Raw genomic sequence first — 27,072 nt, forward strand, 5'->3', positions numbered from 1 at the left:
ACACGGTGGATCAGCCAGGATTGATTCGGCCCGGCTGTGACTGCCTCATCTCTCTCACCATGTTAACAACTTGGCAGAGCAGCCAAGACTGATTTGGTCTCGCTGGAACCCCAAACTGTCCTCTCGATCGTATCCTTACACGCCAGTTACAGCGCCACTAGACTGGCAGCGCTCACGGACTCCAGTATATCCACCACCGGACCTTTGACGTTATAACTTCGAGACTCACTTATATGTTTTTACATGCATTGTTCTCATGGTAGACGATAAAGTTAGCTATACATGTAATAGTGTCTAGAAACAATATTCAGTTTATGGCATTCCACTTTTTTCCATTAATGTTTGTTTGATATTGCCCTATCGCCCTTTTCATGAATCAATTTTGAGCATTATGTTTACAACGTAGTTAGGCCACAGGCGCCTTCTACCCCTATTATAAATACATGTACTCAAGGGCCTGTGGTTAGGCCTATTATAACACGAAATATGACTCTAAAACGCTAAATACTTGCAACTATCCATCACTGAAATCTTAGTGTACTAATTGCTCGCTATAAGCTAAGTCATAGCGCCCCTAAACCAACTGACAACTCTACGTCCCCGAACTCAAACTTTAACGTGAGTTAACAGTAATCTTACTCTCTACACACCAAAGTGATTTATCTAAGAATACAGTTGAACTTCACTGAAAACTAATTAGGGGGCCTATGTGTTGATGAGTTCAATGAATCCTTCAATTCCTTTGGTTTTCTTGGCGAACTGACGTCCGACAATGACCCGTTGACGTAGGCCCACTTATCAGTGCCATTTGTTTGTAAACAGATCTATTTTTGGACAGTGATGACACTGCTTCTAGGCTGTATCACAGCACTTTTAGCTGTAGCAGCGCCAAGCAACAGTCTAGACAAATGTCCGCTGTCAGCCACTGCTGTATCAACCCCTCTCCCCCCCCCCCCCCCCCCATCATTAGATTCATGCAGACTCGGAGGCCTCGCCCAGCCCTGTGTCGTGATTTGATTTAGCCAAATTCAATATGGTTCTTTTCTACTGTGATGTTAATTAAGGCCCTTGTGTCATGCAGCGTATTCCGTAGCACCGCAACACAACTTATGTTAAACCCCGACGTCCGCTGCAATTCAACTTGCGTATGAGTAATGAGTATGACAACAACAGAATTGTGACGACTTATTGTATCCAATCTTTTAGTGAACAGTGACCAGCCCACCAGGTAGAATATCAATCATCACCCAAGGAATTGATTGCGTTCCCGATTCTTGGCTTTCATGGTCCTAAATGAAGATGGTGGTGTACTTAGTGTAAGTTTCTGGCAGATTTGTGAAGCCTGCAAGAGCATAAGTAAACATGATTATCCACAGAATGATGCCAGAGTCAGGTTTTTAAGTTGGTACAAGCTGAGCTGAGTCGGATTTGCATTCCGTAACACTTCATTCTCTTGAATTTCCCAGAAATCAAAATCCCATTTGTTTCATCTTTGACCGTGACAACCGCAATCAAATATGATAAAATGCAGCCCTGAGAAGTGACAAAACCATCAAGAATCAGTTTTTCTCCTCAGGCTGCAGTGTCCTTCCTCATTTGTCGCTACAGATGTCACAAAGGCCTACTATAGATCCGTGCACTTGATTAGGAACAACGTTTACATAATGTAGTGTTGGCCGTTGTCACGTTACCATGCATTTTACATTACTGTAACGTGACGTGACGCGATGTCTTCGTAAACGTTGTTCCCAATCAAGTGCATCCATCTGTAGGTGATAACAACAAAAGTATCGTTGGGTATATTGGATGGCAGACTAGGTTCTTCTTTCTCACCGCGACACGCCTTAATTCCATTGCAGCAGTGAGCCAATGAGATGGATATTCTGATTGACTTTGGGAGCTGTTGTAGAGATGCAGCCTCTTCAGAGAAAATAACAGAGAGGAAGGTATGCTGTCGTCAGCTGGACTCATGTGCACATCCGTGAAAGAAGATAATGAAACCTTGCATCAAGGATCACACTGTAAAGTAAAACTACTGATAACAGCACTAATTGCTCCTTTGCACAGTCGGTGATGCATTACCATAAGGCAACAAACGTACTTTATTTCCTCTTGACAACACTGATAGGCCACTAATTATAGGTGTTTCTATGGTACCTTTTTCCAGATTAGCCTGATCTTTTTTTAAGGTTTAGAAACCCGAGGATGTTCTCAAACACAGAATTTGAAATATGGGTCAATAAAATGCTTTTTGTTGCAGAAATATGTTGAGAAGATACAGAAATACTTCAAGAATCCTGCATTGCTGGATGCTTTGGATGCCAACACGGACAAGGGTAGTAAAGACATCACATGGCCGAATGTATTCAAGGTAAGTTTATTCTGATATTCGTTGGTTAAGGCGGGTTGTAACTTCAAAGGTTTGTGTGAACGGTTGCTCTCAAGAGACTAAAGGCTGCAGTGCTTTCAAAGTCCATATCCTTTCCTTTCCAGTACTGTGGCCGCATCATCAGACTGGACTCCGAGGCGTTTAGGAAATCAAAGACACCAGCATCCTCCACAGCTCAGTCTAACCAGGAGAAGAAGAAACAGTCAGTCTTGTCTTTCTTCCGATTGATCATAAAGACGGGAAACAGGAGTAAGTTTGTCAAACATGGCCATGCGTACTGTTGTACCCCCCCCCCCCTAACCTGAGGGGTGACAGGAGATACCAGACCACGTGCAGGTTTGGACAACTGTGGTGAGATTTTCCCTCAAGAAACATTGAATTTCATGTCTCTGTCTTCTTTTCAGGGCGACGCCTTGGGGCGGATATTGTTGTCAGTCACATCTTGAAGGAACTGGGCAACCAGTTCATCTGTGAATGCCTTGGGGGAAGCTATCTCAGCATTCTACAGAAGGATGTCCTTTCATCTAAGTATTATACCATGGGTCTATCAGCACACCATTGGACAGAACTGATAAAGATGTTAATCTACCTCCACAAGGCCCCTCCTGCATCAATTACCAATGCGATGATCACCAAGGTACTGCTTCAGTCCATTAGCATTGCCTGCAACAACAGTGACCTGTTGACCAATGAACCGTTCAAGGTTTTCCTGACAATATTTCAGAATATGCGGTAAGTGTAGAGAGTACTTCGATGATGGGGAGGGGTTAGGAAATGATAAGTAGGATGTGACATCTGATCAAATATAGGTCAGCAGCAGAGGATTTAAAAATGACAATTCTTGTCGCAGATACCTGGAATGAGGCGCATGAATGAGTGATTATTGTCACATGCAGTTTGAATTACGTGTTACAGCATTTTAAATTGGTCATTGCCACGGCGCTTAATACACTTTTCATCTTGTTTTAGTGTGGAGCACAACATCCGTGAGCTGCTCGTCGCTGTTAACTGCTTCTGCGAGACGTTAGCCACCCAGAGTCGCACCCAGGTCTGCCATCTTGGTGAAGAGGTCAACCAGGAGTTGTTGTGGCTGTGGAATAATCGACCGTCTGATGTTGAAAAGGTACAGTCAGATAGTGAACTGGCTTAGCTCAATTTGTTCTGCGGACTCTGATGTCAGCGAGGGTGGAAGGGTATAGTGGTTAAGGTGGGGAAGTCATAAACCAAACCACTCCTTTGTCAGCGGGCACAGACATTGTAAACTTTGGTGAGCTACTTCCAATTTCTACCTCCTTTTGGTGAGATGAAAAACTAAGGTTCCGTGTACCAGGTAACTATACCAGGGAAAGCAAACTACCTCCTGCAGGTCAGTACCTCAACCTCAGGTCACCTTGTCCTCCCTGACGGAGGAAGGATTCTCAAACCAATGACCTGAATTTGTGCTTAATCATTGTGTCATGCAACAAATGCTCACAAAAACAAACGCTGACAAAGAAGGAAAATGTTGTTATACTTCTACACAATTTCATTTCCTGTAGGATGGCATTGTCCAGTTTTGGTGTCTACAGATGACAGGCCACCATCCTTGTGGGGCGAGGACAAGTAAGGAGGGTGCCTATGCCTTTGATTGGAACGTCTGGAGGCACCAACTTCAGAACATTTATGGGGCCATATCAACCTATCTTCAGCAATTGAGTGGAAAAACCAGATTCTCAATGCAGTAAGTTTCCAACCCTAAACTCGGGATCTGAACTCGGTGGCATGCTACCAGAGCCATGGACAAGTTGAAAGCACATACTTGCATCATCACCATCATCTTGATATCAGAATGCTGTGGCTTTGCTACTAGACCCGCGGACAAGTTGAATGCCACCTTTTTCCATCATCATCATCATCCTCATTGTATAAACCCAAGATTCCCATATCTGGTCCCCATTTCGGGCCACGCAAACTACCAAATCCAACATGTCTACAACCTGTGGTTGACTTCTCCCTCCTGGTAGAAGAGCAAGTCAAAAAGCTGTTAACACCGTGTGTGGTGATGTTATCCAAAATGCTATGCTCTTTTTCTTTTTCAGTCAAAAGGATGCCCTTCTCAAGGACAACTATGTGTACCTGGCGTCTGAGGTATTCCATCAGATCTTCAGTAACGACGGGGCCATTTGTGATGTGACACAGACGGATGACGACGCAAATAATGTCAAGAAGAGGAAGCTGGAGTCAGGTTGGCAGGGTCTCCATGACAACCTGCTGAGCGACGTGGATCAAAAACCATGGTAGGTAAAATGAGTAGGTCGAACTTTCGTTCTCATATTGATAGGAGTTCAGGCATATTGGACAGAACCTCACTGACATTAGTTCGTTACCATCCCTGCTACAAATTTTGCACTTTACTTTGATTGCCAGACCTCTTTGATTATGAGGCGTGAACCAGAGTCTCAATGTTTCTTCAGGCTTCAAGTTCTGCATGCCTTGCTGAAGAAATACCAAACGGACATGCCCAGCAAGGATGTTAGTCTGTTCTTAGAGATGTTTAATCAGCTCCTTATGAAAACTAAAAGGTAAATATCATCATGATCCATTTTACTTCCATTAGAACCGAAGAGTAAGGGATGCGGGAATCATATATACATGCTGTGTACGAGGCTTTTCACCAGGCCTTTGCCATCCACCTTGATTATGGTGGCCTGTGGTGAATGTTTGGTTCGTCTTGGGGCTGCAGCAGTTTCCAGTCAGACCCATGACCATTTTGGCCTTATTGCTTGGGCCAGTGGCGAGAAGTCATTCCAACCAATGGGCCAATGCGACTGGTATCCGCTGAGATAGTGGTGCATGACTTTTCATCAGTACAGAACCTTCATTTGTTATTCGTGTTAAAACGTAATGGAACAAATGTTTGGCAGATTCTCAATGTCCTTCAATTCTATTCCAGCGGTGATGTGACGGTGTGGTACATGCAGTGTCTGGAAGCGCTGGCCATGAGATGGAAAGGTGTAGGCACTGGAAAAGGCTTTGATCACTCGCAGCTTTGCTTGTGGAAGAAAATAGCAGATGCAACATTGAGGTGAGGATGGGCACTTTCTTCAAAGAAAAGTGCATACCTAATTTAGGGTTGACCATACGTATCACCATTTTGACAAGAACTTGAAATCCTAAAGCAATCAGGAGTGTCAACACTATATTTTATTTTCAGGCTTGTGAGCCTTCACCATGCTGAGGGAAGTTCTTTCCGTCTGCTCTCTCACCTCGTGCAGCTGAATCTCATCACAACAGGTCAAGAAATGTGGTCAATATTTCCCGCCTCCTCACCAGCTGTATCAAACGAATCTCTTCGTTACCTAGCAACAATCATGCAAAATACGGACATACCGAACTCCGTCCTTCTTGGTCCTGCACACAGAGAGACGCATCAGCTCCGCAGTCAACTCATCAACTGGTTATTCCCAAATAAAGAAAACGTAGATGAAAATGTGAACGCAAGGTTTTTCCCGGACGATTTAAAAACAACTTTAGTTGCTGTGGTGCTGTCGAGGTTGATGACCCAAGACAATACATGTGATATTACAACCCCGATGGATACTCAAGAATCTGCTTCAGTATTCGAAACAATCGGGAAGAGTTTTCTAGAAATTTCTTTTGATGTTGTTGAAGAGAAGCAAAGGGAGGTTGTGACGTCTGCTGTTCGTAGCTCACCAGTTCCTGTGTTGTTTGAGATACAGAATAGAATTGAGGAGGCAATTGTGACTGAGGTGAAATACTTGGCTCAAATGGAGGGGAACAAGGTTCGTACCTCTATCAAACTTTAAAAAATACTTCAAGAAACAGACGTCCATTGTAAATCGTACGTGTTCAGATTTCTTGACAATGTTCTCCTCGACTTTAGAAGACTTGTACGAATGATTGTCATTGTAGATCTCCACCACTGATATCAAACCTGGTCACGCACCAGCTCATTCATCACAAGATCCGAGGGTAATCCTTGATGACCTAGTTCATTGCAGGGGTTAGCCAATTTTTTTCCATGATTACTTTACAAGCTGAATCTGAAAGTACATGACAAACAGCAAGGACATGCACACTGCCTAAATACTTCCACTGATGAGGAAGATTCAAAAAGATTGCGATTTCTGTTTCTTTAAGGTGAAGATAATTTACGAGCTGATTATGATGTCTGACATCATTAGTCGTCTGCTCCAGCTGTATCTAACGCTCGGTGTCCTAGACGGAGAGGTACTGTCTCATTCAAGACTCTTTGATGCGCTCAAGGTAAAGGATTTTATAAGTAAACCTAATAGAACTTCTTCTTTCTGCGGTAGGCTTTATTACTAAACCAGACTCTGGCCTCTGTATCACGTGTAACTATAAGCCGGGCTGTCCTCAGTGTTCTCTTTCTGCGGTAGGCTGTATTACAAAACCAGACTCTGGCCTCTGTATCTCGTGTAACAATAAGCCGGGCTGTCCACAGTGTTCTCTCCTGATCCTCAGAGTTTTGTTTTGATTGCTGTGCATGCCCATTTGTCAATCGTTGCTACTTATTAATCCCAGCATGTCATCGACATGCTGGGATTATTTGATTTCATAAGGTGGCATCTTCCATTGTCTCATTCGAATGTTCAACCTAAAATATTGTGAAAGTATCACAAAAAGAATGTTGCTGGTGAAGATGTGCTGTATGAATGATGCATTAACCTTTTCCATATCTATCTTCCAGTTCAGTCTTGGAAAAGTCAGTGAGGCCTGCCCACAGATAGTGTCCAAATACACCAACGGAGTAATCCCCATTTTGGAACAGTTGGAGGCGTTTTTCTCTGTGCCCAGGACAGGGAGCTGGTATGAGCTGTTCTGTGAGAAACTCGTGTCAGTCACACCTAGGAAGCTACTGGAACATCTACTGAATCTCGCCACTTCTGATAAGGTATGTAGGTTATCATTCAGAAAGAGGAGGAACATTCTGAGAAAATGTCACTGTTTTGCTCGATAATTGAATTCATCTTGATAAAACGGACACGATCACAAAGAAAGTGCTCATCAAGAGCTTTAAAATGAACGAACATGTCAGTAGGTTTGATCATCTTTTATGATTCAGCGCTTGAAACAAATGCTGCCAACAGATCTTGACAAGGTAATGAATAGGTCCATACATAATGGGCATGCTGAAATTTGTCCTTCTTGCACCTTTCTGCTGAAGCCTCAGAAGAATGTGGACGATATATCAATCACACTTTATTTCCAGCGGTCGAATGTTGACTCGGACCCATTCAACACAACCGTGTTGAACAACCAGACCCAGGATACATGTATATTCGAGATGACCACCGATGACCCCTCGATGATCCTGGACGACTTTGAAGAGGACGAACTGGTTATAGAATCAAAAACAGATGGTAGGTGTCTTAGGTCCCTTTGCCTTTATATATTCATTTTTCATGTTTCTGTAAAAACTTGAAACGGGAATTGAGAAATAGAGAGAGGCTATCATAGACAACAAAGATTCCAGTCTTGAACCTGAGCCAATAGACCAGTGTACGAAATCACTGCACAATGCAGTTTTAACATTCTGTCAACATCTTTTTCAGTGTCCAATCATAGTGCCCTCTCACCCAGTGCTTTGACGGACCTCCAGAAGGTTCAAGTGGCCTCAGTCCGGGTGCTCGCAGCTTGGAGTTTCCTTCACTGGGACAGAGGTTTGGTGCAGCTGGATCCCATAACTGTACAGGAGAAACTTCTGGATATGTTTTGTGAAGGAGAGTTTCAGCCAACAAAAGCCGTTCATCTCCAAATGGTAAGAAAATACCAAAACAAACTGCCATCTGGCTGCTGTCCTAGTTCTTACCGACTTGGAAAATTTGATAAAGATGCCTGTGTTAAATAATTTGATGATCTGGAACAACAACAAATCTGTATTTTTGTTTTGCAGATGACGAATTACATTAGAATGGTATGTGAGAACTCAAGCACAAAGAAGCCTTTATCGGATGACACCCTATACACTCTCATCGATGCACTCAGGTAAGACATCTCGGCCGGTTCAAGTGGCGCTTCTTGCCTGTCATTTCCCAGGTGCCAAGTTTGATTCCCAGTGGAATACTCGTGGTAAAGAGGGCATCATTCTTTGACAGTAGACGGTTTTGTCATATGATGCATTTCACATTCATTTTGTCTAAAGACCCAATAATGAGACCTACGGACTCATTCTATTTTGCCATTGGCAGAAAAATCAAATTGAAGAAATTTTCTGCGCATTTCTTTGCAGACGTGTGTTCTCCAGCCATCAAAAGGACACAGAGATGACGTACGCATCACTGCAGCTACTTGGCAAGCTACTCCCTCTATTGGTAGCTGATGGAAGCCAGCTTGTCGATTCTTGTGAATTGGCAAAGCACTTGCTCAACATATTTGTGTAAGTTTGTCTCAGGGTAATGTTTGAGATAGAGAGTTTTAAATCGAAATATTTTGACAAACCCAGACTGCCTAAATGTGTGGCTGGGAAGCCATGGCATTGAGTTCATTCACCGTGGGTCGTGTTAGTTTGGTGCGTGCCGTAATCTGCATGGTCGATTGGTGCTCTTGTTTTTAATATAGCTTTAATTTTTCAGGAAATCTAAGAAGGATCATGTCCATTGCGTAAAAGTTGGGAAGGAACTTTACAAGTGCCTGCACACCCTGGTTAGGGTAAGTACATTGGTTCACTTCAAGTCTTCCATGGTCTGGTTAGTATAAATTTGTATCAGACCTTGGGTGCTTCTTTCTCTGTAGTCCATATAGGCTAGTAGCTTCCCAGTAAACCCCTGTCAGGATTATTCTTTGGTATTTTCTTGTCCCCTTTGCCAAGTGGTCCAGAAAAATTATATCAACAATTTTTACAATTGATTAGCTAGGTATATTCTCGCCACTTTATAGCAGGACCTCCTGGTCAGATGGATAGCTAATTTTAGGGTAGGGGAAAGTAAGATAATCATTGTGATAGAGAAAAATGTTATAGGGAAGTGACTAACTCCTCCAGTGTTTGTCTCGGGCCCTTCTACAAGTCTGAATGGTTCATATTCTGATTAGGTCAATAATGAGATCAGGTTTAAAAGGTCTGTCAAACTACAATTCATGTGTGAGTTTTACTTCAGCTGGACCCGGACCAGAAATGGGCTGTGTTCAAGAGCAATAGGGAAGATGTTACAGCTGTTAAAGCCCTGCAGTTGGGTTTGAAGGACAGACACACTGCAGTCAGGATGATGGTGGCGACACAGGCTGTTCAGAGGTGAGGCATCATACTCATCCTTGCATGTACATGTAGCACAAGGTTGCTTTACAGATGTATTCGAAGGACATCCATGTAGATATCTTAATACAGTCACATTCCTGAGGTCAAAAGCAATTCGGCTCTCTTGAGCTTCTTTTTGGACAGTGATTGTTTCCAACTTTCAGTTTGTTCGTGAAGAGCGAAGGAGATAAGATCGTCCCACTGAATCGCTCCCTGCAGGAGGAGTCATTTGATAGTCTCTATGGTGTGATGAAGGATATCCTCACAGTAGAGGTAGAGTTCTTCTTGTGTTTCCTCTTGTGAGCATTTGTAGGGCAATGAGGGGCAATGGCCCATTGTCTTTTACCAGGGTTGAAAGGTCTGTCTCAGACATCTTGTGTTTCTCTCTTTAATGAGTTCCCTTGCTCCACCTTTGCCATCAGGTCTTGCACAATGAACCAATAGGTAACATGACAAGCCCAGGTCACAAGCAAGTGTGTCTGGACTGAGTTTCTTACGACAGTAATCAAATTGGGTATCCAACTCGTTAGGGCGAGGCATTAACCGAATCTCCCATTTCCAGGGCCACTTATCACCCAACGAGGAACAGGATGAGAGTGTAAACAGAACTTCATCATTCCTGCACACCCTAGCAACGGTTGCTAAGTCTAGTATCGTCTGCCAAAGGAAGGTCTTCATGGCTTTCTGCCTCCTTGTCAAGGAGAGCAGAATTAACATCAAACTTGTAAAAAAGGTGGGTCTAACTATTTAGTAATTCATTCCGTATAAACATATTGTCATAATTCTTACCAAAAAGGCTAGAAATAAAGTGTTGTAAGCTTGAACATTGTCCCACTCACCCAGTTTCAGAAAAAAGGTGTCCCTCGACTTTGGCATTTCTAGTTATTCATGGTTGGGTAGGATTCGATTACATTCTGTCTGTCCCATTAACCTCTGTACAGCATTGCCTCCATACTATTTATTCATTTCTTCCACCAGGTGCTTCTACAGATATCCAAATATCTAGGTTTCACGTCTTTGTCCCTCTGGGCCGGTGCTAATCTCTCGTACGTGATCCGACAGTGGTTAAACATCAAATACACCATTGACAACTTTCCCTACCAGCTCACTGATTGTAAGGACCTGCCCACTTTCTATAGGTGAGAATGATTTGGTGCTACAAGAGTTAACGATTGAATTGATATCCGATGAGTGACTGTAGCACAGGATGACCGTCAAAGTTTGGCTAGAACTTGTTGTTTAGCTTACAGTGCTTGACAAAACCATGTAGACACAGTGACAGCCAGTGGGATGTAGCCTCGGGGGGGGGGGGGGGGGGGGGAGTTATGCCAGTAGCCCATTGGTGCCCAGAGGCAGCAGTATGTAACAATAGCCAACACTGAAGAAGGAGAATATTGAATTTGAAGATCGACAGGATGAAACTTCCATTTTTACACCAAATTACAATATTCTTTTTTCAGGACTTTTCAGTCAATTCTTGTTCCTCTCCTCCTGATGAGGAAAGACGACGATGGTATAACAATCATTGCAACAAGCCAGCAACTGTCAATAGCCGACTTGGTCGTGAGCTGTCTCCCTAAAGTTATGGTGCATATCCTGCCTCTCTTGGCTATTTCTAAAGGTGAGTACAGGGACGAGATATTTCTGATTTTTGGAGGATTTCCTTTTTTCCCCCTCCTAAACATGAAACCGAATCATGAAAAGGCTTTTGACTGTAAAGGAAGGGAAAAGAATGATATTTTGTTCTTTTTTAGGCTTTCCATGTAGTGATGAAATCAAGGCCCAGTCAAAGCTGGCATCAGAGTGCTTCAAGAACTTGGAGAGTCTCGTCTCCAAGAAGGCCATAGAGAACTGCATGAAGGGTTACATCGATGAAATTGTTGTGGACATCCTGATGCTGACCCATGACAGTAATGATGGCGCAGGCGACGCAGATTTCATCAGGTAATAACGCCCTTTTAGAATATGGCCTCGAGTCGCAAGTTTTTGGAGCAAGTTGCACAACTGGTAATAAAACATCAAGCGTTACAAGATAGATTGTCTAGCGTATCCCCTGTGAATTTTCTTGAAAATTTGGTTGATTGGTTTGCAAATCTCGGCGATGGAGACTGCCATTTTGTTCTCAGTGCTACCCAAATCCTTTCCCTTCAAGCTCATGCATTGGGACTCCTCTGGACATGTATCACATTGCAACAAACACTTACCACCAGGCTCCAAGCTGATGCAATGCATTGCTCAAAATATTTCTCATGGTCAAATCTCATATCAAGGTTTTGATGGAATATGCAGTTGTTTTGTTCTGGAGGTACTCAGTCACTTCTTTCATCTTTTCAGGAATACTCAACCAGAACCGAACCCACCCTTCTTCAGCAAAGCAATCATTCTCACCACGTTAAACTATCTCACCCAGTGCTATGCTGGCTCTGCCAAGTCGCTAGTCAGCCTCTTAGCCGTGCAACGGGATGGCATCCAGAAAGCCCTACTATCCCTACGGATCCACCTCAACAAAGCCTACCAGCAATACGCCAGAAGACGTGTCTTAGTCGCCTACCAGATTTTTGTCGAGCTCCTCATGAAGGAATTTGACGACCAGTTGGGTGGGAATTGGGCGTTCGTTTTGCGTGACGTCATCTATACGTTGGTCCATCTGCAGCAGGATCTTGGCAAAGACGGGATGGAGCTAGGACCAGTAGCGAGCGAGATATTTTCGCTGTCTTGTGATGTGATGTTTCTGATGTGTCGAGTTGGGGTCGAGTGCTGCGCTGAGGTGAGTTGTCTTGTTCGGTTATCTGACTGAAATTGCCTCCAGACTTATGATGTTTTCTAGGATGATCTGTTAGAATCCCAAAAGGAATCGGTGTTCTGAAGTCCGACCTAGCTGAGTGCACAATCTTGCTGTATGAATTTATTGATCTATATTTTCAGGAGCTAGGGCGCTTTCTGCCAGTGATTGTAAGTTCACTCATTCCATGGATAAGAAGTGGAGGAGCCCGCGTCAAAATGGTAGGTGTCGCAATCCTGATTGGCCTCCAACAGTCTTCTATTTTGAAGTAAAGCAATACATTCTCTTATTTTCTCTGAACAATTCTGTTACTTCTTTCAGTGTACCCAAATCATCAATCTGATCTTGGAGAATTCAGCCCAGCTTTCCCAATCTATTGCATTACTGGACCCATTCCCTAATGAGCCTGGCTTCACCCTTGTGAGATCAGTACAGGAGAGACTCAAGTATGCCAAAGAGAAATTCTCCTTGGAACAGGTAAAGCAATCTTATGTGTTATCTGTTATTAACCACAGAACCTGTAGAACCTCTCCTTATTTGAACTGACAAATGCTGTTCTTATTGGGGAGGTGTCTTGATTACAGAGGTCAAATTGTGTAGGAAGAACACATTTGGGACCCCAATCACTGTTCCTCATAGAGAGGGAGTCCTCTGAACAGAGGTGTTCACTGAGGGAGGCTCAACTTGTTTGATGTGAAGAGACAAGCTGTTGCTGGAGAAAGACTCTTTACCTGGAAAGGATGGCAGCAAACAAGACCCCGACCAGGGGTACACAAGACAGGGCTGGCTTCACAGACACGTGGATGCCTTCTGCCATCTTTTGAGCTACTATAAATAGTTCATGATGATGAAGGCATGACTTGGCTAACCTAAATTTTACTCTTTTCCCCAGGAAATCAAGCATTTCTTGAATGCAGGAGAACATCTGCCTGATGCCAACTGTCGTCTCGAGGGTTTGAACTTCTTGTATCAACAGCTGTCCAAGAGAAAGAGAGAACTTGGTGCATTACAGGTAGAATGCCGGGGTAAGACGACTTGATATTCCTTCAGAAAAAAGCCATTCTTAGCTCTTGTTATAAGCTGATACAGCTCTTATGTAACTACCAAGCAATTCATATGTGCCAGTGCTGTCAGCCCAATTGAATGTTGGTTAGCCTTTCGGTAGTTCAACTCCATAAAGTCATCAGCTTGGTTCATGAATGAAATGTTCATAAATTTCAGGGAAGAATGAATCGAGTGTCCTAGTCCAGTTGATCTGTACATTGGTTCAGATGGTACAAGTTGCCCACACAAGCCCGGACATCAAACAAGCTGCAGCCAAGTGTCTGGGGGAGATTGGGCCCATCGACCTAGGAGTCACCGCCCTACTGAGGCCAGTGCAGAATGCGGGGCTTGCTGCTGCTCTAGAAGTGTTCAAAGGAAAACCAGAGATGGAGAGAAACTGTCATATTATGCATAAGCTGGACAAGTATCTTACAGAGAGTTGGTGAGTTGGATGAACTTTAATCACCAAATGTTAAATTTTCATTCCGGAAGTGATTTTTTGTTGAAACAATTGATAATGTTGAAAGCTGCTAGCCTCACCTCAATTTTCAATTAGAATATTTTGTCTTTCAGTACGGAGATTGTACAAGCTGCCAGTGATGTGTTGAAGGCAATCTTGAACACCGAGGCTGGTGCGTCCTTTGCTGAGGAATACAAGAAGAAAGTCGAGGGACCATTCATATTTTATATCCAGCCATTCCGTTCAACAAAGAAAAAGGTATTTGCTGTTTCACAGTTCATTTTCTGGGAGGTTGTGGCTTGATCGTTTACAACAAAACCAAGTAAGTCTCGTACTTTGTGTGGGCTCCTTCACTTTCAGTCAGTTGACTTGTTAAGTAGAAAAGTTCACCAAAACCCAGCCTAGATTTGGTGCATTTTTAACATCTAATCTGGAACTAAGAGTGATTGCCTGACCCACTGACTTTACATCTTACTTTTCCTCTGCAGCTCCTGTCCCAGACGTCCAGTGCCATGATCCGAGGAATAGATGACATTGACGATGTGAATCTCTGGTTGCCTGACCACAATGACCATGATAAATGGATCAGTGACCTGGTCTGTGCCATCCTGTCATCTGGGGTCATCACAGACCCCATACTCAGTCAATTGGAACCAATTTGCAAGGTTAAGGTATGTTATTCTACATTCCTATAGATGGTCTAGCATGGTCTTGTACCAGTGAATTTTCCTGAGTGACCACTTATCAACCTCTGTCTATATCCAGACACCATTTTGTGTTGGAATCCTACCCCGCTTTTCACACTGCATACTACTGCAGAGTGTAAACAATCTCTGCTGTGAGATCCTTCCACAACAGGTTGGTACGTTTATTCATTGTCTCTGTCTGCATATACTTCCAGGCTCCATTCTGTGTCGAGATTTTGCCCTACTTGGTGCATTCCATGCTCCTACAAGACGTAGATGCACTCCATGACATCCTGTCACAACAGGTGTGTGCTTTCTTTATCCGGCAATGTGGCCTGGTGGAACAGGAGTCCACTCGGGTCACAACACCAGCTCTTGGCAAAGGTAGGTGTTGACAGAATGATTTGTATTTTTGCAAGTCTTGTTCTTAGCTTTTTCATTTTGTCCAGGATTGGAGATACTTGTTTGGAAAGCAATGAATATCATCAACTGAACTCTTTTCAAAGTCCTAGCTGTGCTTAACTCTTGTATAAGTTGACCACAAAGTTGTGTGGAATTCAAAAGTTGTTTGCCACTGCTTACCATTTTATTTACCCTTAGTTTTAGAGATTGACGACGCAACCATATGTCAAAACCAGCAAGCTGTCAAATGCCTCCTCAACTTGGTTCAGTATCTGAGACAACAGCCTCGCCCGCAGCATGGGAGGCGAGAAAGGACTGTTTGGGAGAACAACTTCTGGTTGGACGTCGACTACCTAATCATAGCGAAGGCAGCCCAGTCTTGTGGCAAGCATTTCACTGCCTTGATGTACACCGAGATTTGGTGCAGTCAAATTAGGTAAGCAGGACAAGTTCAGACGTATTTCTTTCTTTTTGCTATGAGTCGCTCTTGACTACTGCCTCCAGTGATGTCAGTTATGGGTCCAACTCTGGTGTCGTTTGAGGGGTTTTGTCCAAGTATGATATAAATATCATCACCCCTGGTCAGTCACCCCTGGTCAGTCACCCCTGGTCAGTCACCCCTGGTCAGTCACCCCTGGTCAGTCACCCCTGGTCAGTCACCCCTGGTCAGTCACCCCTGGTCAGTCACCTCTGTTTGTCCAAAGCGTCGACTGGGTCCTCCTGCCGGGCTAATTGTGTTGGTTTTCAGGCAAAGCCTAATCTAAAAAAAACGTACAAGATGTCTTTTCTCCTTGTTGACATGTAATTTTATTGTCTTTATGGAATGGGTGACTTCCCTTAATTACCAGCTCATGTACACAACGGTAATAATGTGATATTTCTACTCTTTCAGAGACAAACAAGTCAGAGAATCTGGATCCTCCTCCTCTAAATCTTACTCAAGTCAGTCTTCAGAGAGTTCCCAACTGAGCTCACTCCCTGAAGAAAAGAGGTGTAATGTGCAGGGCCAGTTGCTCGAGGCTTACAGGGCCATTGGTGACCCTGATGGAGTCTATGGCTGTGGCATCAGTTGTCTCGGTGATTCACTTTCAAGGTAAGATTACTTAGGATGCGATTGTGGTCAGAATCAACGTTTGAATGGATTATTTGCTGGGATATGATGTAAAGATCAATTTGAGGCAAGTCTGATGACTATTGTGAATGTGAGAGCAATCTGAAACATTCCTGAACATCTTGAACCAAACTATAGTCGAGTGATAATGCATTAACTTTTTGCATTTTTTCAGGACAAAGATGTATGAGCATGAGAACCAGTGGGATAAAGCGTTATGTTCTTACGACCTTGACATGGACATACCAAGGATGACAACACAACTAGGCCTACTCAATGTGAGTACGATGGTAGATGCACTTAGGTTGGGTTCATAGGTTTCTCAGTCTTTCTCATTGCATTCACCAGGTAGTTGCCTTTGGTGATAAACTCGGCTGTCTTATTGGATCTATCATTTTCTTTCATACAGTCATGGCTTCCTGTGGCTAGATTTGTTCTTCTCCAAAAGGACTTGTTATGCAGATGATGTTTTCGTTCTTGAATCATTGCTGGAGCTCATAGCCGTGAGACGAAATATTTTGTGATTGTGTCACCGCTTTTGTTATTTTTCAGTCTTTGAAGAACTTTGGTAGCAGTCACGTCCTGGACATGTACCTCAAGGGGCTGGAAGGCCAGGGCTTGACAGGCTCTAAGGAATTCGACCAGTTTCAATATGAAGCTGCCCTACGATGTGGAAAGTGGGACTTGGACGTGCCAACGAGGCTCACTCAAGGTCTGAGTTTCAGCCAGGCGATCTACTGGAGTTGTCTGTGTGTAAATAAGAAGGATGAGTGTGCGTTTTTCAAGACAGTAGACACGGCCAGAAGTGCGTTTATCGGGGAAACATTTACTGTGGAGAGCGTGACGGGTCTCTATCAAGTCCTGTGTAAACTACATGCCATCAATCAGGTGGAGGATGTTGGACATTTATTCTTCAGGTAAGACTCTTTTCTGCATTCAGTGAATTGAAAGTGGTGTGAAATATCACTGACACTCTTCCCTCAAATCTGTAGCCCAGCTCTTGACATGGCTCCCCAACCTAATTCTCTTATATGATGGGGATTCTTCCCCTAAAGAACTGTGCGTACTTCTACTCTCCGGATTTCTTTCCCTTGCAGTCAGAACAGTCATGTCCCTCTCTCTTCATTACAGAGATGGAAAAACATCTGATTGTCTGAAAAAGTGGACAAGTTATATGGCTCCTTTCGAAAACCAGTTCATTTTTACAGAACCTGTTCTGCAGACTCGGACGCGTCTGCTGAACCTTCTGCTTGATGTGAAGGTTGATCCCGAGATACTGGAAGGTCTACAACGACAGACAGAACTCCTTGTGAGGCAGGCTCGGACTGCTGGGCAGTACCAGGTGAAAGGAAACTTCAAACTTGCTCCATCATCCGCAGTCTGATACCTGACATGAATATGAATACTCCCTTGTGATCTTGTGCAAGTCACTTTACTGCCTTGTGCTGCAATGAGATGTGAAAACAAGATTCCTAGTACCTGGTGGCTGTGTTTAGACAGGAAAGTCATTCAAGTAATGAGCACATCTTGCTTGGGGTAGACTCCTCTTTCCTGGCCAAAGACCAAGTCACTTGGTCAGTGACCCTCCATCCTCACCATACCTGACACTCCAAAGAACAAGTGCCAACACTGATGAAGATATTACTCTTTGCCTGTTCTTACAGATATATCTTTCTCAAAGGTATGTGATCAACATGCTCATCTTCCTCTAGGTTGCCGTCAATGCCATCCACAAACTAGAACAGGCCAGTCAACCCCAGACCATGCTGACAATGAGGATAGAGGAAGCGAAGCTGTTCTGGTCCAAGGGAGAGAGCAATACTGCCATGTACATGATGAATGAATGCCTCAAGACTCTCAAACAGTTAGAGGACACTGAGGCGCATGTGTGTGCACATGGCCTGTCCCTCTATGGCGAATGGTTGGCTGAAACTCACTCGGCATCGCCACAGGTCATCATGGAGGAATATCTTCAGAAGGTACGACTCAAGTGAAGAGGATAGTACGCTGTAGGGGTAAAGGTTTTCATTCACAATCCAAGCTATGGGCTTTCACTGCTCCAATTGACAAGGACGTGTCCTTTGTGAAGATGGGCAGTTTGGCAGTTACTGCAGTTGACTGAGGAGCTTCAGAGGCTATTCTGTTATGATACTGTCAGTGTCTTTTTCAGAGTGTTGGTCTAATAGAAGGCAATGGAGATGCCCACATTGCCCTGGCAAAGTTTGCAGACACCCAGTATCAGAGTATTGTCAACTATATGAAGTCGGGTATCTACGAGTCGCGGGTGGCTGCAATGGCGAAGGCACGAGACAAGGCAGAGATGTTAAGTGCAAGTGGAAGTCTGGAAATATCAGAGTAAGTTAGTTCAGAACAGCTGAATTGCCGGGGTCATAATTCAGAGATACTATCCCCCACTTTCAATCAAACAGTAACAAAATGGTACCATCCAAGTGTTTTTTGAGAGCTGTCCAATGAATCAATAGGTCTTGATTTGGGTGAAATTTCTACACTTGATAGCAGTCCTGAGTTTGAATACTAAAAGTGTTGATTCAGTGTTTTCAGTGTTCACCGTGTCTCAACCTTTCTTTTCAGTCAAAAGTATCTGCGCTTCCTAAACAAACAAAACATTCTTGAGGAAAAGGAAGGGAATTCAATGTTGAGTGACAGGATGTGTTATCTGAGGAAAGCTGTGGAGAACTACATCAGTGGTCTGTGTCACAGTGATGAACATGATCTACACGTTGTGCGTCTGATTTCACTGTGGTTTGATAATCCGAATGAGGAAGCGGTCTGTCAGCTGATGAAGGTATGTCTTGAGCTTAACCCTGCCTTGCTTCCTTCCATGTACGTTGGGTTTTTGAATACCATTCATGGCAGCTCTTCATCCAGGTTCATATTTGGGTAAATGTCTTATGATGGACTAGCACCCGATGCCAGGGGAGCCAACTCTTTTGTACCCAATGCAGCTTGCATGCCTGGGAACAACTCCTTGCTGATAAACACTAGCACAGCTGTGCCTCATGTTGAGAGATTGATCGTTGATTAAAAATACTGGAAAATTTGTCCTCAGGCTGGGGAGATTAAAAGACTTTACTGAGTACGGAAACACATGGATTCCTCTCACAATATGTTTAACTTGCAGTACGCCATAGGCAAGCTGAAGTCTCACAAATTCATCCCCCTGATGTACCAGTTGGCTGCTAGGATGTCGAAAGAGGATAATCTATTCCAAGAAACACTAGGACAGGTAAGGCCACATCGGTGTTGTTAGTTGGAAGGCTGGCCTGCAACAACACTTGTAGAATCAGAGGTGGCCTCGTATGGAATCTTCTTGTGGCAGCTGATCAATCTAGTGAGCGCTGGTGAGAAAATTTGTAAAGAAAACATTGATCAGGCCTGGACCTACAGGTATTACTGGGAGTTGATTTTCGGTTCTTGCTGGTAAAAATATTTCAGACTGAAGATCTTTATGACTAAAAGACGTGTGCTGCTAGATTTCACTAAAACTATTAAGGTCCTGAAAGATGATGTTGACATGTTATCTTCACAGCTGATCTACAAGACGTCCGTGTCTCACCCCTATCACTGTTTTTACATCATCCTGGCTCTCTACCATGCTGACAAGGATGAGGAGTTTTTGAACGTCGGCAAGGTGACAAAGCGTCAACTCAGTCGATCGAATAGCACTGCAAAAGCACTGGAACAAGTAAGTGTCTTGTTTAACCTTTGCCCTGAAGGGACAACACATACCACTTTTGCTTGAGTTTATACCATTAATGGCCCAGTGATTCCGACTCCTGAAAACTAATTTGTGGGTTTAGACATGATGGAGGTGATCCATCTCTGAACGATTTACTCAAACCCCTTGCCTGAACTCGATACAGATGAAGGACTCCGCTTTTTTATTGAAAGGAAAGGGTGCTTGCCGCCAAAGATGTCGTGCAACGTCTCCAGCAGTCACAACGAGCCGACATCCTGCAGGCAGTCGAGAGGGTTTGCGTGGCGTACATACAACTTGCTAACGTTGATGCAACAAGTTTCAAAGGTCAGAAAGCTGTTAAGATTCCGAGTAAGCTGAAGATTTCGCAGCTGAAGAACTTGGCTTTGGTGGCTGTGCCTACAATGGATACACCGGTAAGTCTTGTGAGGTACAGTAGGTTAAACCTACTGGTCAGACTAGCCTCAAAGTCTTGTGAGGTAAGTCTTGTGAGGTACAGTAGGTTAAACCTACTGGTCAGACTAGCCTCAAAGTCTTGTGAGGTAAGTCTTGTGAGGTACAGTAGGTTAAACCTACTGGTCAGACGAGCTTCCTTGTTGGGCTAAAGTTGAGCCTATGCTAGAAACTGCAGTGATATATATTACAACCTAGGGTGAAAGCATGTCGTCAGTGGCAGTCCTTTAAAAGTGTGTCTTTGGTATAACCGTCGAAAACGCAAAGAAGGAGAAAATTTGGAAGAAACTCTGATTTGTTTCAGGTTGACCCCACCTGCCACTACGACCACATCACATCTCTGGTAGGATTCCAGCCGACCTTTGGCCTGGTTGGTGGCATAAACGTTCCAAAATTGGTCACAAGCCTTGCATCAGATGGGGTAACGAGACGACAGCTCGTAAAGGGCAAGGACGATCTTCGTCAGGATGCGGTAATGCAGCAGGTGTTCGAAATGGTCAACACGTTGTTGCAGCGCGACCCAGAGGCAAAGAGAAGGAATTTGGCGATCAGACGATACAAGGTTTGTAAACATGTTCAACCCATACTAAAGCAGACGACATCTTTGAAGAAAAGTTGTTTGTAGTAACTGTTCGAACAGTATTTCTTCAAGTTTTTATTCAAAATTATCTTTTTAAACGTAGCAAATGACACAACCCAAGTGCCCCAATTGGCTTTTTTTACCAGGGGTTTGATGCCTTAAAGAGACTCCTAAACGAAGACTTTGGAGGTATGCAAGTCGTTCTTTTGTCTCAACACTAAATCTGTTTGCAGGTTGTACCTTTGTCTCAACGCAGCGGTGTATTGGAGTGGTGCGAGAACACTCGCCCCCTTGCGGACATCCTGATCGGATCATCAGGGGCCCATGAAAGGTATCGCCCGAGGGATTGGAACCCTGTAGAGTGCAGGAACAATATGAGGGTAGGTTGAGTTTGTTGGTTGACTGTATTGTGTCGAGGTTTTCCCGTTTTGGATAGCCTATATGCAGATGGACTGACATCCATCTCTTCAGAGAGATTGCTTTCCTTGATATGAGTGAAATAGCTTTGATCAAAACTTCTTAAGTTAACTTCGGTTTTGAAGAAGTAGTATAGGGTCTATGTTATGGCTGGCTGACAACTCCAAGGAGTAACTGTGTTATTGAATGCAGATAAAAGTGGTAGATGGTTCTGTCAAATGATGATGATCTCGAGAAATAGGAAGACATTTTTAGGAATGTAGGATCAACCGAACAACCACTAGGGGAGTTATTCTTCAACTAACTTTTGGGTATTTAACTGACTTTCAGGAAGTTGCAGGCCTGACCTACCAAGAACGATTGGCAGTGTATCTGAACATCTGCAAACACTTTGCACCGGTCTTCAGACATTTCTTCATGGAGCAATTCCCACAACCGGCCAAGTGGTACGAGAAACGCATGGCGTATACTCGTAGTGTCGCCACAAATTCTATTGGTGAGTAAGGATATGTAGACTACAGATATAAAGAAATTATGCTTATGATGTTGCTATCTTTGTCTGATTATCAGTCCGAAAATAGGTAAATCTGTTGTCTTAAACTGTCTTAATCTTGTGCACCTGTCCTTGTTGGAACAAGGCTTCAAGAACTTTGAATGCCATATCTCTGTTTCAGTTGGTTATATTCTTGGTCTTGGTGATCGCCACCTCAACAACATCTTGATGGACTGCAACACAGCAGAGTTCATCCACATCGATCTTGGTGAGTTGGTCATTTGTTCTCTCTCATTCTCTTGGGTCTCTTTGTGTACATTTTCTTGTTAGCCTACGCTTGTTCCCAGGGATTATCAGCCAGTGGACTCCGTCTTCGGTTAAGGATGGGAGTCTATCACATGCTTTTCAAGGTTCTCACTTAAAATCCTTATTTTCTTTGCCCTGTCAAAAGCACGAGGTTCACGGAATACTCAAGATTCTCATTTAAAATTGTTATTTTCCGCGCCCTGCCAGAGGTACGAGGTACAAGGAGTATTCCAATCTGTTCCTTCAATACACTGCAATGCTACTTCTATTGTAGGCGTTGCATTCGAACAAGGAAAAGTCCTACCGACGCCAGAGACGGTGCCATTCAGACTGACCAGGGACATCGTGGATGGAATGGGAGTATCTGGTGTGGAGGGTGTTTTCAGAAGGTGAGTTGGAAAAGTGTGATCTCATTATCATGGCCACAGGATGCGTAACTTGGTCTGCCCAAGGGCAATCCGACCTGGTGTGAAAGAGTTAACAAACTTGGGATGAACATGACAATATTTTTCTGCAGGAGCTGTGAAAAAACCATGGAAGTAATGCGGCAAAACCAAGAGGCATTATTGACCATCCTCCAAGTGTTATTGTACGACCCCCTCTACCAGTGGACCATGTCACCAACGAAAGCATACCAGTTACAACAGCGAAAGGATATGACAGACCACGGCGTCTCATTGGATGGGAACGCGACATGCGAAATACCAGACCTCGATCAGAAAGATGACAGTAAGTCGAAGCAACATTTTGACCAGTGCCCCTTTGTTGGTGCTGCGACTACTGCCAGCATTTGAACTCTTTGCTTACTTACAGCAACTAAGGGTGCAGAGGTCAAATCCATGAAGCTGGTGCAAACGTTAATGTTGCTACAACCATACAACCATGTCGTTGGTTACTTTTTTTGTGACCAGTACCTCCTGGGAGATGTAGGTTTGTTGGATATCGTATGGTTATTCAGGGGTGGCGCGCCCGTTCGCATTTTCACCACTTGCGAATGCTGCACATGAGTGGCGAATGTAAAACAATGTCTGGCTAAATTTTGCGAATTCAATTTGTACTGCCATGATTTGGCGAGAGAGTAATAGTGTTGTGCGAAAATTGATCAAAGTCTATAAAAAAGATCCACTTCCACACTAAATGCACCAAGGAACGATCGTTAGTCAGTCAAACTTTATCATATTTGCGGGCGGCCGTGCTATAACACGTGGTTGCTGTCGTCTGCATTGTAGTTCTACCTGTTGCCGCTAGTGATTTTGGTGGCGCTGCTGGTCGCTGGCAAAATTTTGCGAATTCAATTTGTATTGCCATGATTTGGCGAGAGAGTTATAGTAATAGTAATAGTGTTGTGCGAAAATTGATCAAAGTCTATCAAAAACATCCACTTCCACACCAAATGCACCAAGGAACGATCGTTAGTCAGTATTGCGGGCGGCCGCGCTAACACACGTGGTTGCTATCGTCTGCATTGTAGTTCTACCCGTTGCCGCTAGTGATTTTGGTGGCGCTGCTGGTCGCCTTACGCATACATTATCGGCGAGTTTCCCGCTCGCTTCGTTGCCATGGAGTCTCCGGTCACGGGTTCCTCGAATCGTTCGTTGATTTGCTAGTCTCAGTACTGGCGGGCTGCCATTCTCGCACATGTTACTGTGCTGGGTCGGCCCCAAGATGGACAAACGATCGGCAATGGCTAGAGCTGACTCAATATGACTAAAAGTGACAGCCACTTGGCTAAAAAGTGGCTAGGAGGAAAAAATTCACAGCCAACCCCGAGTTATTGTAGAAACTTCCTGGTTGTTACATATAAATCAAATGTTCTTCTTTCAGATGCTGGTGGTGACACGAATGAGCTTGCGGAACGTGTCTTGTTGCGTCTCCGTCAGAAACTGCAGGGGTTGGAGGATGGCATCCAGCGTAGCGTGACGGGTCAGGTGAACATGCTGGTACAAGAGGCTATCGACAGTCACAACTTGTCCAGGTTGTACTGTGGTTGGCAGCCATTTGTGTAGGCAAGACAAAGTCACAATCTCTCTGCGTTATATCTTTGTTAAAACTGCTGAGGGTGGTGTATAGGATCTGATGTGTGAAAGGCCAGATGAACATGCTACCGTAGGACATTCGTAAATGTTTTGCTCCATCATTTGTAAAAATGTACATGTATACCTGAGAGACCACTTTTTGGATGACTTGACCATATCTCTCAATGACAAAAACCTAAAACATGGTAGCTGGTGCATAGTCTATGTGTTCAATACATTTGTTATATATTGTATGTAATGTCATTGTTTGCTCCTCAATATTTTACATTTCATGCATGCAGTAATAATAGAATTCGTATTTCGCCCTCTAATTGATGAATTTCAATTGTCTCCCCCAAATCTTACCCTAGGGTGACATCAGATTTCTGTTTAAATCAGTGCCTTTTGATTGCATTTGAATTTAGTCATAGAATGATTCTTACTTGTAGTTTTTGTGGTGCGTACTGGACAATTCCAGTTTTGCATTTCGATCCCAGTACAGGGTCCCTGAACAAACTTTAATGAAAACATTTAAAGGGGCCATTGAATGGTATACACTTTGTTAAGTTTCTGCCTTTATTAAATGTCTTTTTTCTGTGTAATGAAATAATAAATATTCGTACAGATTTTCCTGGCTTTTTTGTTCCATTTCTCATCTCGTCTCTGATGCACCATTATCCTGACGGCGTGATTTTACATAAAAGTACTTTGAGATGCCCCCTGGACAGCGCAGTAGGTGTTCGAATAATTTTACAGATGATGCCTTTCATGGGTGGCCAAATTTGAGAAAAAATTGTGCATGAACATTGCACTGTTCAACTATGATTGAGAAGGCCCCTCCACCAGCGACCAGCAACATGCCATTATGGAGATATTATGAGATGGGCCCTCAACACCAACATCTGTGATTAAGCCAATATGTACGGCAAAGCTTAGGCCTTTGCATTGTACATTGTACACTGACCTGGTCTGATATTAACTGGTGGAACATTTTCTACTATGGACATCTGTGGTTGACAGCTCGAGGAAGATCATGGGGGACATTTCTCACCTGACACACATCCCAATCTCGGAGATCTGGGCTGCCAGGGAGCGGATAAAAGATATTGTCCCACACACTCCACTGTTACCTCTCAACATTGATCAGACAGACAAGGATTGCAAGGTAGGCCACAGCTTATCACTACCAGATGTGACCGTCCTCCGGTCCATTGAAGACAGTGGCACAACCTCCAGAAGACCAAATTTTAACGAATGAAACGGCTGTCCCAAAGGACACGCCGACTATCAAGGTGTGTCAAATGCTGCTGCCAAATGTTATGCTGACATGATGTTTTTAATACAAATATAATCTGATTTAATGTGTGACCTCAGTGACTATCCATCGAGAATGTTACTGATTGTGATCTAGTCTCAGTTGCCGTCATTTAACTTTAGATATACCTCAAATTGGAGAACCTACTACCAACTGGAGCATTCAAACTTCGTGGCTCCACCAATGCCATACTCTGCCTCGCAGACGATAAGCTCTCAAACGGAGTATACACAGCCAGCGCTGGCAACTTTGGCCAGGGATTCGCATGGAGCGCAACTAAGCGGGGTGTACCATGTCAGATTATTATACCAGACCACGTGCCTGAGACAAAGGTCACGGCCATGGAGAGGTTTGGTGGGGTGGTGATGAAGGTACCCTTCGACACATGGTGGAAAGTGATCCAGGAACATCGGTACGATGGGATGACAGGAAGTTTTGTCCATCCTGGGTGTGATAGAAATGTTATTGCAGGTACAGCAAGTCATCTGCCTTTATCCAGTTGAAATGCAGCCTGCTCGCAGCAGAGCGGACCATTCTGATCTCCTTGGTCTTCAAGTGAACTTATCTAATTTTACTATACGTGTATACGGAAATCTTAAGAGCCTTCCAGTTCCATAATGTAGTGAGATGAAGTGGGCAGAGCAAGTCAATCAGTCGTCAATCTGTAATGGTTGTGCAGTGTTGCTCTTCTGATGTTCTCGTCTCTTCCAGGTAATGGTACAATGGGTTTAGAGATCCTCGAGCAACTTCCCAGTGTGGATGCCGTGATATGTCCATACGGCAGTGGAGGAATGACATGCGGCATTGCCTCCACATTCAAAGCCCTCAAACCAAGTGTCAGAGTCTACGCTTGCGAGGTCGAGACAGCCGCACCTCTCGCAGCAAGCCTTGCTGCGGGTGAACCGAAATCATGTGACTACACCCCAAGCTTCGTGGATGGAATCGGCGGGAAAAGTGTTCTGCCCGAGATGTGGAATTTAGTTAGTAGTTTAGCGACAGGATCCATTGTCAGCTCATTGGAGGAGACAGCAGATGCCCTGAGGACTCTTATTTTGCGGAATCATGTTGTCGCTGAAGGTGCGGGCGCGGCGTCTGTTGCCGCGGCACTGTCAGGGAAGGCGGGGAAGGGAAATATCGTCTGTGTTATATCTGGCGGGAACATTGATCCTGATAGACTGTCCAAGATTTTACAGAATGAAATACCAAAATGATGATAATTTTTGCAAAAAGCAATAAAATAGAACAGACTATAGAATGGAATGTATAATTGTTTGCGATGATTATGTAGTAAATAAAAGTTTTACACAATATGAACGATTTAGAGTGGTTCCTTGGCATTTGCAAACACGTTCAATGGGCGTACAACGGCACGCGGCGACACCAAGGACCGCTGGCTGATCAATTGATATGTTCGTAGTAGGGTAGTCCAAGTCGGAAACTTGAGAAGAAGGGCCACTCGTCTCTTGTAGTGTGTTCATTGGAAGTGTTTGCATTTGTTAGCCAATAAACACAGGTTTAATCTTCTTGGGTTTTGCATCCTGAGGAACTCAGGGGTTAAAGTCTCTGCACAACCTCTGTGCAGTGCCGGAGAAGCGTGGTAACCCCTGTTTCCCTCAGGATCGGCAAGCGTACATGTACAAGTATGT

At 43.9% G+C, this 27,072-nt stretch overlaps 2 protein-coding genes across 4 annotated transcripts; both read left to right on the forward strand.

The window, feature by feature from the left end:
* Positions 1–580: 580 nt before the first annotated feature.
* Positions 581–24,678, forward strand: LOC135499581 (serine-protein kinase ATM-like). Of its 3 annotated transcripts, none has more exons than XM_064790439.1 (51): positions 581–618; positions 1,207–1,316; positions 1,860–1,946; positions 2,261–2,371; positions 2,494–2,638; positions 2,794–3,121; positions 3,359–3,512; positions 3,928–4,109; positions 4,468–4,665; positions 4,843–4,950; positions 5,322–5,453; positions 5,583–6,171; positions 6,530–6,655; positions 7,101–7,304; positions 7,623–7,773; positions 7,966–8,171; positions 8,307–8,398; positions 8,643–8,789; positions 8,986–9,061; positions 9,508–9,641; positions 9,809–9,917; positions 10,207–10,377; positions 10,623–10,783; positions 11,105–11,265; positions 11,399–11,588; positions 11,979–12,411; positions 12,570–12,647; positions 12,748–12,903; positions 13,319–13,451; positions 13,648–13,912; positions 14,044–14,188; positions 14,419–14,601; positions 14,832–15,000; positions 15,217–15,454; positions 15,911–16,111; positions 16,305–16,407; positions 16,682–17,046; positions 17,261–17,471; positions 17,842–18,108; positions 18,300–18,484; positions 18,722–18,935; positions 19,272–19,376; positions 19,680–19,835; positions 20,042–20,263; positions 20,605–20,862; positions 21,114–21,260; positions 21,628–21,793; positions 21,972–22,058; positions 22,371–22,485; positions 22,614–22,825; positions 23,921–24,678. In XM_064790439.1, exons 3-51 carry the CDS (start codon positions 1,875–1,877, stop codon positions 24,100–24,102), a joined length of 8,943 nt encoding a protein of 2,980 aa, XP_064646509.1. In that variant the 5' UTR covers positions 581–618; positions 1,207–1,316; positions 1,860–1,874; the 3' UTR covers positions 24,103–24,678. The 3 variants fall into 3 exon arrangements, with proteins under 3 accessions (XP_064646509.1, XP_064646511.1, XP_064646510.1); XM_064790441.1 differs by having other exon boundaries at positions 15,223–15,454; XM_064790440.1 differs by having other exon boundaries at positions 1,863–1,946.
* A 355-nt stretch (positions 24,679–25,033) lies between these two features.
* LOC135499689 (L-threonine ammonia-lyase-like) lies at positions 25,034–26,736 on the forward strand. The gene is made up of 3 exons (XM_064790611.1): positions 25,034–25,276; positions 25,549–25,897; positions 26,138–26,736. The coding sequence occupies exons 1-3, from the start codon at positions 25,145–25,147 to the stop codon at positions 26,635–26,637; spliced, it is 981 nt and encodes a 326-aa protein (XP_064646681.1). The 5' UTR covers positions 25,034–25,144; the 3' UTR covers positions 26,638–26,736.
* The last annotated feature ends 336 nt before the right edge of the window (positions 26,737–27,072 follow it).

This window comes from Lineus longissimus, chromosome 15 (assembly GCF_910592395.1).
Source record: "Lineus longissimus chromosome 15, tnLinLong1.2, whole genome shotgun sequence".
NCBI lineage: Eukaryota > Metazoa > Nemertea > Pilidiophora > Heteronemertea > Lineidae > Lineus > Lineus longissimus.